We start from the raw sequence: 14304 nt of genomic DNA on the forward strand, positions 1-14304 counted from the left end.
CTGCTTGATTTATGCCTAATTGTTCTAATTTTAGGGGTTTGCATGTGCATATTTTAAGTTAAATCTTCTGGAAATTGGTGCGTTTTATGGTGTGTTTTATGCTTTGCAGGAGATTTAGGTTTTATAGATGGAAGAATACAATTTTGGAGAATTTTGGCTAAAAATGCCATTCTTAGCATAGCTCTGTCTCCAGAGCAGAGAAATGCACTGCCAGAGCCGAAATCTCCAGAGCAGAATACACGCCAGAGAAATCCAATCTCCAGAGGAATCAATATCAGAGCAGATGAATCACGACAGAGAAGTCATTCGCCAGAGCAGCGAAATCACAAGTCAGAGGGGAGAAAAGGAAGCGCCAGAGAAATCACTTCGCTACTGAAATCATAAGCGCCAGAGGAGTCGAAGCGCCAGAGGAGTCAAGGTGCCAGAGATAAAAGCGCCATAGGGGAGAGACACGCCAGAGGAATCAATGCCAGAGCGGAGGTCATTCCGCTGGCGAGAGCTAGAGCGGAACTCATTCCGCTGGAGAAGTCAGAGAAATCATCCGTTCCCCTGGCGATATCCATTTCTCTGGCGAGAGCCGCGATTTCCGCTCGAGTGGAGATTACTTGCTGAGCGCATCACAGCTGGACTTGCCTTCCTTTGCACGATTCTATTCCTTTTAGAGTCCGGCTTTGCATGGCAACTTTCATGGTGATCCAGAAGGTTTTGAAGTCTATAAATAGGGCCATACTTTTCATTGTAAAATACATTCCCCTTGCCCTAATCTTTAGTTTCCGCTAGGCAGCCAAAGTTTAGGTTTATTGCTTTCATAGTTCTAGTTTCGAATTCTATTCTAGTTAGTTTAGTTTATAATTCTTTTAATTCATGTTTTAGATTAGTTCCCGTTTAGAGTTGTAATTACGTGACAGATTACTTCTCGAGACGATTTACGGTATTTCTTTAATCAAGTTTATTTGTTTGCCTTTTTCCTATGCGTTTTTTAAATTCTGCAAATTTACTTATGCGTTTTTATGATGCTTTCTTTAAATTATGCAATGTAGTTTCTGCCTAGTTAGATTAGATTAGAAGATTTTAATTAAAGTTATTTAAATTCAATTTACCTAGTTAATTCCTTTACTTTAAGTTCATTTAATTCTTGCCTAGAGTTTAATAGTTTAATTCGCCTAGATAATTTTAAGATTAAGTTTTTAGTTAAGTTTAATTCACAAGCGTTGGTTAATAATTCCTTTTCGCCTAGTTAAGTTTAATTCACGTAAATTTACTTTCCATGTTTTAGTTTAATAATCCAACCTTTACTGCTTTTTCGTGACATAATTAAAAGCCCTTAAAAATCTTCCTTGAGAGATGACACTGGGTCAACTTACCATCACTAGGATGTCCTTGTTCTATTGCAAGTCAAACTAGAGGTGTTCTAGGTTGAGTCACTGCTTGTGGAACCTCTTGTACTTTCGGAACTTGGACTCCATCTTGTTGAATCTTTCAGTCAACAAAGCATATTGACTGAAGTAGTCCTCTTGGTTGAGTTCCGTTGGTTCCTTGATCTGCTTCTTGCCTTCTCTGGTTGAGGCCTTCAGTGCAACTCCTCTTGAGGTTGATGGACCATCTTCGTCTGATCCTCCAGCCTTCTTGTTACCAAGATTTCTCAGAAGGTCGAACTCATTTGCCATGAGGTCGGAGAAAAGCTTGTTTGTCGGGAGCTGACTGAATCCTGGCTTATGTTGATGAGCAACTGAGTAGATCTGCCATTCTCCACGTGGCAGTGCTCGAAGAATCTTCAGGTTGATTTCTCGTTGAGTGTATTTGTCTTTGGAAATGGATTGAACTTCATTCAATATAAGATTGAATCTTTGTTCCATTTCCTCGACAGATTCATTCTTGAGCATGAGGAAGGAGTCGAACTTCTGGCAAGCTATGGATAGCTTATTCTCCTTGATTTCCTCAGAACCTACGCACATTCTTTTCAGAATGTCCCACATCTCCTTTGCTGTTCCACACTTGATGATCTTCATGACATACTTGTCGGGAACGGTGCCGGAGATGATGCTTTTGGCGAGGTTGTCTAACTCATCTTGCTTCCTTTCTTCTGTGGTGAAGTCTGCCTTTGACTTAGGCTGTACATCATCGTAAGGATCCTGTTGGAGTTCAGCAGGAACCCTTTTGATAGTTTCTGTGATGGTGATTGGTCCGTTGGTGATGACTTCCCACATTCTGCAATGTTGGGCGGTGAGGAAGCTTTCAAGCCGAAACTTCCATATGTCGTATTTTTCAATACTAAACATAGGTAGAGAGGATAATCTGCTGTGGTTAGTCTCCATCAAAAAAGAGAGAACAGATAACAGCAGATAGAGCAAATAGCAAGCACGAAAAGAAGGAGTAAACTTTTTCGAGACCTTTAAGAAAAAGGATCTAGTTCAAATAGAACCTAGTCAGATACAGATAGTTCTTGCGAACAACCTGCTCTGATACCAATTGTTAGGTCCGGGGGGTCTCGAATAGGTGTATGGGGGGGGAATACACCTATAGGCTATTTTTACAACAATCTACCGACCTTAATCAGAGGGATCTCAGTCAGAGATTAAAGCGAAACTTTACATGCAAACAAGACACCTGTTTTACCGAAATTAGTTTTGACCAACAGGGTTGACGACTGATACTGAAAGCTCTTCAGTAAAGAGTTATCAGTTAAGTCACTGGAACTTAACTGATCCACGTAAGGGCTTCAGTCGTGTTTGCAAAGATAGAGATGATATCACTCTTCCTTACTATCAGAGGATAGTTCAGTCAGATTGATATCATACGCAGCGGAAATTAAACTTAGTTTCGAATAGCCTCGGTGGAGCAGATAGTTGGATTAAGGTTTCTCTTTCCTGTTAGTCAGTGTTCAGTTTTATCAATTGAAATCGCACAAGTATTGAATGTAAAACTGAAAGCTGTAAATAACACAGAGACTTTTATGTGGTTCGGAAAAACCCTTTCCTACATCTACGGCTGGTTGATCAGACCAACAATCCACTCCGCAAGTGCTTGCCTGGTGCACTGCAAACCGTACCCGTGTGCTTGCCTGGTGCACACAACCGTAAACTGAAGATAAACTCTCTTCAGCACCCACACACCTCGCGTATGATTTCCCTGCTAAGCACACCTCGTGCTCAGACTTCCCACTCAGAGTTCAGAGTACCTTCCTGAACTCCGAATCACTCAAACACTCATATGGATGAGAGGTTTAAACGAGTGCCAACTATACTTACAAAGAACAAGTTCTTTGAAGCAAGTTTGACCTTTGGCTTCTGGGTAAACAGATATATGCCTAGGGTCTAAGAGAATGTATGTAATCAGTAGAGACTGATTTTGGCTTTGGAATTCTCTTCTTCGATTCAAGCTTTGGGCGGTTTAAGCTTTAGGCTGAGTAGCAATTTCGGCAGAGCTTCAGCTTATGTCGTTGAATCGGTGAAGATTGAAGTGATCCTCGAGCGCTATTTGTAGGAGAACTCTTGAATAGATCCGTTGGCATAAATCGTCCTCAAGATTTCTTTCGTTGGAGAGCAATTCGAATTTGGGCTGAGGCTTCAATCTTGGAGGTTCCTTGTCTGTGTGGAAACGGCTCTCTTTGATGGACAGGAGAAGTGACATCTCTGAAAAGTAACCACCAGATAGGAATGGCCTCTGCAGAGATAAGATATTGTGATATCTCTGCATTTAATGCGGCTGTACTTGTGCGTACGTGGCTTCCTCTGAACGTTGGAAGATCAGTCCTAGGAGGAATGTCCAACTGATACTTGACTTTAGTATCAGTCCATTGCGCGCATTAAATAATCAGTCTTCAACTGATTCTTCAGTTGGTAACTCCAGTCTTCAGTCTTCAGTCTTCGACACCGCAACTAAACTAGAAACGAACTCTAACACTTGAGTTCAAAATGATTCTAGTCTATTACAAATAAGTCCTATGATTTTTGGTATCATCAAAACAAGGGTTAGGATATTCCATAAGGTTCCCAACAAACTTAATCATTTGAATAAATATTACTCCTATAATAAGCTGTTAGTTGTCGTAGTATCCAAATTGCAACTTCTTTTCTTCTAAAAATTCCAAAATCTCCAACATATCTTCAGCTTAATTGCATTTCCTCAATCAGTCTAGTGTCGGTAGAAGTAGATGGATGGTGTGCAAATGATGTACATCCACAAATAATTCAAGTTACCCAATAAATCTTATAGAAGTAACGACAACCTTCATTTAATTCAGAGTGTGCTCTATTACAAAAAATCCAAGAACAATTAAGTCATATGATCATCCTTGAATGACCAACACTACCACCTCCACTCCACCTACATTTTCAAAACTCAAGATTCCTAGCCTGAAAACTTCTCTGCAGATGCTCCATTAGCATGATCGCTCCACTTGAATAGCAGCTACCTCTACCCTCCGATGACCCCGTGCCAATGCACAACGTCGGTGTGATCGCACCAGAACTCATCACCTCCATTTCCAGCAGCATCGCGCTGCGCCACTCCTCAATATACGCAGCAACATGATCCGGATTCAACCCCGCAGGCAGATCGCGATCCACTAGAAAATTGAGCATCTCTTCACTCCTTCCCAAGAGTAGAGCAGCCTCACGCACGCTCCTCTCCCTCTCCTTAATCGCTTTGAGGCGACACTTCTTGTCTATCACCCGCCCTAAATTGCTGAGGCACGCCGCCAAAATGTCTCCAATCATTCTACTTAACCGAACAAACAGCTCCTCATCCGCCACCACGTTCTCCTCATCACAGCCGTCCAAAATCATGCTGCTGATCCTGTACATTGAGTTCGCGGCGATGATCTCGGGCTTCCAGTTCTGAGGGTTGAACATGGGGCAATCAGGCACGTCTGTTTTCAAAGCAGACGCGATTTTTTCACTTTCACACGCTAGCTTCTGCAGTGCGTGTTGGGAGTTAGGACTGCTACAAGAGATCTCAACGAGGTCGATTTCTTGCCATTTTCGGAATAGCTCGACTCTCAACCAGAAATCAGCAGCTTTCCTTATGTTCTTCCACTCGTCGTTCGCGTAGAAGCTCTCTACCACAAACTTGACGAAGAAGAGACCGTCTCTTACATCCTCCACCAGCTGATCGACCTTGCTTTTCTCGACGTGAGGGAGCGCGGCTGCAATGCTTGTGAGAGTAACCACAGTGAGAGACCAGCAGTTCTTCGGCTCCTTTCCGTGGATGCTTGCAACTCCAAGGCTGTCGAATTCAACCACGCCTTTGAAGCTTGAATCGCGCAAGAAATTAATCAAGCTACAAGGCTTCTGCCTTCTAGAAGCTTCTAGAACTTTATCGACCTCTTTTGGAATGCTTTGCAGCATGTAGTCAGGCAAATCCGCATCCCCCTCAAGGCGCAGAGAATGAGGCCTCACGCTTTGCAGGAAGTCGCGGCCTACTCGTCTCGCACTTAAATCCACATAAGAACTCAAAATCATTTGGATAATGTTGATGACGGCGCCCGCTATGCAGCATGAGATTGTTGGAAATCCTTGACATCATCTAATGATACGCAGCAGAAATAACAGTCAAGGAAAAGATCTAGATTTTCAATTGATTCATGTGTAGATATTACAAACACACAACAGTTAGAATAACTTACTTGTTGTGTAGCAAACAATCTTGTAGCAATTCTTCTAGCAATCCTGCAGTTGAATCCACTACTATGATATCCATGCATATTGCAGATTCGATGCAGGAACAATTCCCGATGCACAATTCAATCTTCGAAAGCTAGGAAATCTCCGATTGAATTCTATAGTGCTCTAAGTGTTTTCTCTCTTGTGATTTTACGTATCTCACGTGTGTTCATCTCTCATACAAAAGAAATATATTCCTATTCTTATAGGAATAAGACACGCCTGTAAACCCTAGGTTAAACAGGCCGGGCTTTTCTTTTGTCTCCAATTAATTAATCCAATAGTCAAACTATTTGCTAATTAATTAAAGCTTATTAGAATATATCAAATATATCCTAATCTAGTCCATATATCTTTCAATCTCCCACTTGGACTAGCATTAGATTAAACACCAAGCACTATCTTTGCACCCATGAGCGAATCAACAATACATACAAAGTGTGACCCAATAGGCCTCCATTATCGTCGATAATCAAATTAAAGCTACACAAAACTCCTAGACTGCGTTGTGTAGCGAACTCGATATATGAAGAACGTTTACGTGGATTCTGTAAACAAAACCTTTATGTGAAGATATAGTAACATCCTTTCATTCACGAACCACTCGATAGAGCCTAGAATTTGCCATTGTGTCTTTCTAATAGCTCTATCAATTTATCTCATCTTTATTAAATGACCCATATCGATCATGTTCAACCTTTTAAAGTTCGAACATATCAACTGCACTGACCAGTGACTTAATGGTCAAGTAATATAGAGAAACTGAGTGTTCTTCTCGAAATGTTGATCGAGAAATGAATCTCATCTTGGCACAACTACCACGTTCCCTTATATCCCGATATACCCAACACAAGCCGTATCTACCCCTTTGGTTGGAGTGCAAGCATTGTACTTGGTCAAAGTATACCATTCAATAAGTAAGATAAGCATTGCCCTCAAGTCAAAAGACTGTCACAATCTCCACACACCAATAATCATAGACACCAAAACAAATGATATATTGGTAGGGTATGCCAATACTCTCTAAAGTATCCATGCATCTATCACGAGTATCTAATATCTCATAGTCGTGAGAACAACTACATTCTCTAAGAATGTGATACAGATCTCATGCCAACTTATAACATATCATCAATATCCCAATCTTGATGATCCTTAGTTGGGGCTCTTTAAGAGTTATACTCTATTGCTAACCTCCCACTAAATTAGCAACAGTATTAACTCATGGGAACATTTAATTGAATGGGAACAAATAATCAAAGTAATCAATCAAATAAATGCATAATGCCATTAGTGACATCAAATGTCATAAATGTGATCAAGTAATAAGTCTCAACACAAATTATTTCTAGACATATTACTTTTACTCCCACTGACTAAAGCCAGTCTCAATGATATCCAATGCCCAAACACTCAAAGTGCTTGTTATGATTCATAATGACTAACAACTTGGTCAAAAGGATTAGCTATGTCCTCTTATGTGGGAACTTGCTCTAACATAATCTCTTATTTCTAATATCTCTTAAAATCTGCCAACGATGCTAAGCACACAAACTACACCTTGTGTAGTGAAAATCATGACATTCATGACCATCCTATTGCCTTAGCGTTAGGTTCATCTTTTGTGCGTTAAATCTCATTGTCATTAGAAGGACAATCATTCCTTGACAAAATGATGCCATATTCCATTGGTAGATGTCCTTTCGGACTTCTTCATGGAGTATCGCCTTAACATCTTGTTTATGTAAGTGGATTTTGATAGTCTAACAGTCTATTAGCTCAAACTCAATAGATCTGGATCCCAAGGATAGAATAGGCTTTACTCAAATCCTTCACCATGAAGGAAATTAACAACTAGTCTTTCATGGATTGCATCATGAGTACAATAATTTTCATTTTCAATATGTCATAAATAAATGATGATGAAAATTGTGTTCTCATTCTTGTGTTTCCTATAAACACAATACTTTATTTGCTTTTGACCAAAATCAAACGATTTGATTTCTTTGTCAAAACATTTATGTTCCATATTCTAGAAGCTTGTTTTAGTTCATAACAACAAGTAAAATCTCAATGGACTTTACTTTTGCAATTGACGAAAAGATCATAATTCATGCTCTCGCACTGACTATAATCTTTTGTCACTAACCTAGCCTTGCAGGTTTGCACATTGTCATTAACACCAAATGGATATTACCCCAGATGATGACTCAGTTAAGGTCTAACCAATCCATTTCAAATTTTATGGCTTCTTGCCACTTCTAAGAATATATGACCATCATGGAACCTATGACTATCATAGTTTCGCATAAGTTCTAAGATCATAACCAATTTTAAATTCTTTCACGTATTGATCTTAGACCAATAGATTAATTCTTCGACTGGTTTATGTTCTCTAGAACTTATACGACGTTGCATTTGTGCAGGCTCTTTGTTATTCTGAACTTGAGGAAGTTGATTCGCTATATCATGATGAAGAATCTTCGACATCCAAGTTATATCTCCCCCCGTATTGAAGAATCTTGCATTTCTGCATAATCTTCAATACTGCTCTTATTGGATGTAGATGACGCTCTAAGTAGTGCATCAGTACCAATGAGATCAAGTAAAGCTCCCACTAAAATCTTGTTTAGACTATCTAACAAGTTTTCTTCCTCAAAGTTGACTTTGTGGCTCTCAAATCATGTCAAGATCTAAGTCATAACGATCTTGTTCTCTATAGACCAAGTCTTTTCAAGAAACATCGCAATCCTAAAACTGAGAACTTATATTTTCCAAGAAAATAGTAGTATTCTCGTGTTTTCTTCGGATATCCCACAAAGTAACACTTCTCACTTTTGATTTCAACTAATCAGTAAGCATTTTCTCTACATATGTATTGTAACCCAAGGTTCACACATGTGTAAACTATGCTTCTTTCAATACCACATTCATATGATATTTACTCAACTAATTCAAGTGGAACTTGGTTCAGAATATAAACAAGGCATGGTCCCAAAGATACACCAGAAGTTTTGAAAGGCTCATTATGGATCGAACTATATCTAATGAAGTTCGATTTCTCCTTTTGGATGTCAAACTCAAATGAGGTATCCCTAGAGGGGTCCATTGTGGATGGATTCCATATGACTTCAAGCAATCGACGAACACATGGCTTAAATATTTCTTTCTCGATCTAATCTTAGAGATTAAATACTTCTCCAAGTTATTTCTTGACTTCTAACTTAAACTCCATAGATTTCTCAAAGTTTCTGATTTGTGTTTCATAAGATACACATTTCCATACCTTAAGAAATCGTCTGTGAAAGTTGTGAAGTACGAAAATCCACTTTGTGCTTGAGTTGGAAACGGTCCACATATCACTATGTGAATCAACTCAAGTACTTCTTTAGCTTGTATTCTTTTCCTAGAAGGTGGCTCGTTGGTCATTTTAACCTTGAGATGTGATTTCACAAGCACTTTAAGACTTTACGTTAAAAGGTGTGAGATAGTCTAACTTTCTCAATCTTGTTATTCATTTCTCATTAAGTGACCAAGCCTATATGCCAAAGTTAAGTCGGACTATTCGCATTGCTTGTGATAGTTTATTTTACACACTGAGGATATTTTGTTCGCATTGAGCAAATACAAAGTATTCTTAAGTGAAATATTTTCATCTCCATTAAGCAAAGTAGAATAAATTCTATAAGCAAAATGGAAAGAAAAACTTCAATGTCTAACACGAGAATGGAAATTATATTCCTCGTAATTCCAAGAACAAAATAACATGTCTACAAACCCAAAGACAGATCAAATCCATAAGACCTTATGCATTTAGCAGCAATTATTGCTCAAAACAAATGCGCAAGTCAGATTTCTTTGGTCTCACTCTCTTGTTTTTAGTTAGACAATACACATTTTAACAAATGTGTGAACTATAACTCGTATCTAATACCCAGGAGTATGAGTTGTTACATGTTCACCTCAATGAAAAATATACCAAATTTTGCTATCAAAACATCCAATGTTTTGAACATCAAGCAGTATCCCTTCCAGTGTCATTTTCTTGACAAAAAATATTTCATCTTTGGGTAACTTCTGCTTCTTTTGGTTTCCACCTTAGGATGCAAAATTTAGTTCTTTGATCATTCTTCTACCTTTTCTTTCTTTTGGGTTAGAATTGGCAGAAAAATTAGTCATAAGAACTTATTTGTCCTTAATGGAAGACGATTCAAAATCGTTCTTAACATGTCATGAAACTCATGGCAGTGTCACTGTCGTATTGTTCATTTTGAATTCACTATGAAGTTCACAAATGAGACAGATCATTACTGCAAGATTAAGTTGATTGAGACAAATATCGAATAGTCTCGTTCCAATCGTGGCCAACCTCTCAATTAACTCAATCTTTTTCAAGACATCCATAGAGACCTTGTCTACTCCATGTAGATTAACCATGAAGAGATCCATAAGTATCTTATACTTTATGGTCTTAGCTTCTAAAGCATTAACACTCTTCAGGTGCATCAACATCTCAAACGAAAACATATGATCACATTGTTTATGCAGTTCTAAACTCATAGACACAATCATGACATATTTAGAGAAGTTACATCATCCATATGTTTCTTATAACTTTTTAATGTCAAACATTTTGAAAGTTTCTAAAGTCGCATTAAGGATGATGTGGATTGATTTCTCTAAGACATAATCAATCCTATCTAGCCTTAGCACCAAACGCAAATTGTGCGGTCAATCCAGAAAGTTTGACCTAGTCAATTTACCGTATCCAACAAACATATCTATACAGTTGCAGATAAAATAGAGATAAAAGAAAGCAGTAAAAGGAATCAAATTAATCAAATAAGATCACATTTATTTTACTAATCAAACAAGGCATTTTTGTTTTGATTAGCTCCCACTAATTTTAACATATCTTATGCCCCCAACATAAAATACGGATTTATAATCAATATAAATCTTAGTGGTCCAAGATCCAAGTCAATATTATGCAGCTCTGCTTTGCTGATGACTACAATAATATCACTTAGTAGGCCTCTAAGCCAATTGCAACAATAATTTGCAACTCTTGGTTGATTAATCTAATTAATCTGCGTCCTTAAATCATTCTTGGTCGCTTTGCGTTCCAAAATAATTTAAGTAAGTCAACCCCATCACACGGTGCCAACCTATGAATGAGCCTTGGCCTTGTAGATTAGAGCATACAATTTTATGTAAATACTCTTGATCGAAAAGGATGGGTTGCTCAGACAATTATGATGGACGACGCGTTTTGTGCTCACACAAAGACTTATATTTAATGGGGATTTAACATGTGATACTAATTGATTATATTTAATATCCAATATTAAATAGCAACACAATTACTGGGTGCCGCCTACCCAGGCATACGAAATGCGGATCACACATATTGGGTGCCGCCTACCCATACATAGTAACGCGGACTACATATAGTGGGCGCCGCCTACCCAAGGATAAAAGCGGTCTCTAACTACTATAGTTAAATAATAAGCACAAAATCAAATAGCATGCTTATCACAAAACAACATAGAATCTCTACGAATAAAATCCATTAATCCAATTAAATTTTATTCTCCAATTAAAATATGAGTTAATCAATTCGTATTAATTCCAAATTAATGCAACATTATTATTTCAAAAAATAATAATTTCATATATTAATTCAAAATTAATATAATAACTCATCAAATATTATTATTTCAAAAGTAATAATAATCCATGATTTAAATCCAATTAATGAATTAGTCAATTTGTATCAATTCCAAATTAATATAAATATACATTCAATATTATTATTTCAAAATAATAATACTAAATAAAATTCATTAATCTAATTAATTTATATTAATTCCAAATTAATATAAACACACAATGATTATTATTATTTCTAAAATAATAGTAATCAAGATTTATTAATCTAATTAATAAACTTAATTCTGAAATTGGGATTAATATTATTAATTCTAAATTAATAACAAATTTTTATTTATTTTTTAATAAAACTGTTACAACCCTCGATGGGCTGTAATTAAATAAATTTCGCAGACCCAGCTAAAGCCATTCAGTAGCAGCCCAACTAATAGAGCTGACAAGCCTAGCCCAAGGCCCAAACATCTGCAGCCCAGCCCAAGACCCCAGTTAGGGTTTGCTGTCTTCCACAGATTGCAGCTGCCGCTGCTATCGCTTCTCTCGCCGGTGGCCGGAACCACGTCGGAGGAGGTTCGCGACGTCTCCAGACGTCACGCCGTGCGAAGTGGCCACGTCAAACGTGGCGTCGCACACCCCTCACCGGTCGTTGACGCGAATCGCTAAGGAGTATAAACTCCTTGCCGCCGCACCGAGGCGGTGTCGTCGCCGGCCCTCTGCAGATCCGACCGTGCGAGTTCTCCACCCTTTGCTGGCGGGGAGACATGGTTACGAAGGGACACAAGCGCCCAGGCTCGAAGCCTTGACGCGACGCTAAAGGCGGCAGACCAGCTGTGGTCAATAATCCGGCAAAGGGTTCCAATATTGCGCAATAATGTTCATCCACACTCAAAATCGAATTTTCAGTTTCCAATCCAGAACAAGTCTTTCGGCAAAAGATGAACATATTGCCTAACAATAGTTGTGAAATATAATCCCAATTCAATAATCGAATTCTAAATTCAATTTTCAATATCTGATTTCTAAAATCAAACTTATAACCCATATAAAAGTTAGAACACGAAAGCAATTATAAATCGAGCCCCGGGCTCTGATACCATTGTTGGAAATCCTTGACATCATCTAATGATACGCAGCGGAAATAACAGTCAAGGAAAAGATCTATATTTACAATTGATTCATGTGTAGAGATTACAAACACACAACAGTTAGAATAACTTACTTGTTGTGTAGCAAACAATCCTGTAGCAATTCTTCTAGCAATCCTGCAGTTGAATCCACTACTATGGTATCCACGCATATTGCAGATTCGATGCAGGAACAATTCCCGATGCACAATTCAATCTTCGAAAGCTAGGAAATCTCCGATTGAATTCTATAGTGCTCTAAGTGTTTTCTCTCTTGTGATTTTACGTATCTCACGTGTGTTCATCTCTCATACAAAAGAAATATATTCATATTCTTATAGGAATAAGACACGCCTGTAAACCCTAGGTTAAACAGGTCGGGCTTTTCTTTTATCTCCAATTAATTAATCCAATAGTCAAACTATTTGCTAATTAATTAAAGCTTATTAGAATATATCAAATATATCCTAATCCAGTCCATATATCTTTCAGAGATAACAAGAACTAGCTTGTTAAACAGAACAACACAAATTTGAGCTCTGAGAAGGAGATCCACAACGAATCCTCTCGCGGTGTAGAGAAATATTCTGCATCTGTGGTCCCTAATTAATGGAGAAATCGGGCTTCCTTGGCATTCCACGAGCTTCCTAGTCTAATAGTCCTCGACTTTGAATTCGTGGCTCAAGCTTCTGCCGTGGGCGACGGAGCATCTGAATCGGACGGCTATGAGCCAACTGAATAAAGTAGAGATTGTGCCGAAAATAACTCCAATCGTCTACACCAGTAGAATCCTTATAGTGGAGCAGCCGTAGATCGAACCGGTCCGGCCGAGGCTACGATGTTCCACCCATGCGCGCACAATAGCCTGCGCCAGGATAAGAGCGTTGGCAAGGCAGGTGACGCCGGCGGCGGCGCAGGCGGAGGAACGAGTGATGACGAATTGAGGGCTGCTGGTCTCCGCCATCACCCAATACTTGTTCACGAGATTCCTAAGCTTATCGACCACGGCGGCCCCGATGTCGGAGAATTCCTGGCTCTCGGCAAAATTGTGCCTCTCTTGATACTTGGTCTCAAGGCATTTCTTGGTGGTGAGCACCATGAGCGCAGTGGAGGCGAGCACGAGAAGCAGGATGAGCATTAGGATGAGAGCGAGGATCTCCTCGGGGAGGAGGACGCGGTGGTGGAGGAAGGATCGCGTCCCGACGATCTGGAAGCAGACGTCCGTGACAACGGTAAGGATGAAAATGCTCAATGGAGTAACGTTGATGAAAATGTTGATGGATCCCAGCGACGGCACGAAGTTGACCATGGCAGTGGACATGAGAGCGAGGCTGCTGATCTTGGCAAGGCGGTCGGTGACGGCGGTCATGTTGGTGGTGAGGTCGGTGGGCAGCTTGAGAGCGACGGCGAGGAGCGTGAGGGAGGTGGCGTTGAGAGAGAAGTATTTGGAAGGGAACCAGAACTTGTTGCTCCGGAATCCATGAATGAGATCGGCGGCCAATGAGACGGAGCAGGCGAAGGAGGCGAGGGCGACGTACATGTCGATCAACGGCATTGGGGCTGACTCATCCAAAAACACCTAACGGACGGACTCGAATTTATACGAGGTCGTCCTAGGGTGGTAAGGTGACTCAAGTCGTCTCTCAAGGAAGACTTAGCAGGGCTTCAATTGTGCTACTCACAAGTACGGAAATAAAACCTAAACACTCTAATCGGGTAATTGGGTCTGACACTATCTCGCACTCTAATCACCACAACATAAACAGAAAAAGCACTAAAACATTAACTAATGCAGGAGACATGAACAACTAAAAACACAAGTATTAAACATGAAGACTATCAACTTA

General features: G+C 39.4%; 2 protein-coding genes across 2 annotated transcripts; both read right to left on the reverse strand.

Annotated features, from left to right (window-relative positions):
- Positions 1 to 4334: 4334 nt before the first annotated feature.
- Positions 4335 to 5462, reverse strand: LOC130990782 (uncharacterized). The gene has a single exon (XM_057915015.1). The coding sequence runs from the start codon at positions 5460 to 5462 to the stop codon at positions 4335 to 4337; it is 1128 nt and encodes a 375-aa protein (XP_057770998.1).
- Positions 5463 to 13232: 7770 nt separating this feature from the next.
- On the reverse strand, positions 13233 to 14012 carry LOC130990783 (uncharacterized). Its single transcript, XM_057915016.1, has one exon. It carries the CDS (start codon positions 14010 to 14012, stop codon positions 13233 to 13235), a length of 780 nt encoding a protein of 259 aa, XP_057770999.1.
- Positions 14013 to 14304: the final 292 nt, after the last annotated feature.

The sequence above is a fragment of the Salvia miltiorrhiza genome, chromosome 6, assembly GCF_028751815.1.
Source record: "Salvia miltiorrhiza cultivar Shanhuang (shh) chromosome 6, IMPLAD_Smil_shh, whole genome shotgun sequence".
NCBI classification, from domain to species: domain Eukaryota; kingdom Viridiplantae; phylum Streptophyta; class Magnoliopsida; order Lamiales; family Lamiaceae; genus Salvia; species Salvia miltiorrhiza.

Bases quoted from the DNA above. Each gene is read 5' to 3' on its own strand.
- LOC130990782 (XM_057915015.1), bottom strand. From the start codon at position 5,462: ATGATTTTGAGTTCTTATGTGGATTTAAGTGCGAGACGAGTAGGCCGC.
- LOC130990783 (XM_057915016.1), bottom strand. From the start codon at position 14,012: ATGCCGTTGATCGACATGTACGTCGCCCTCGCCTCCTTCGCCTGCTCC.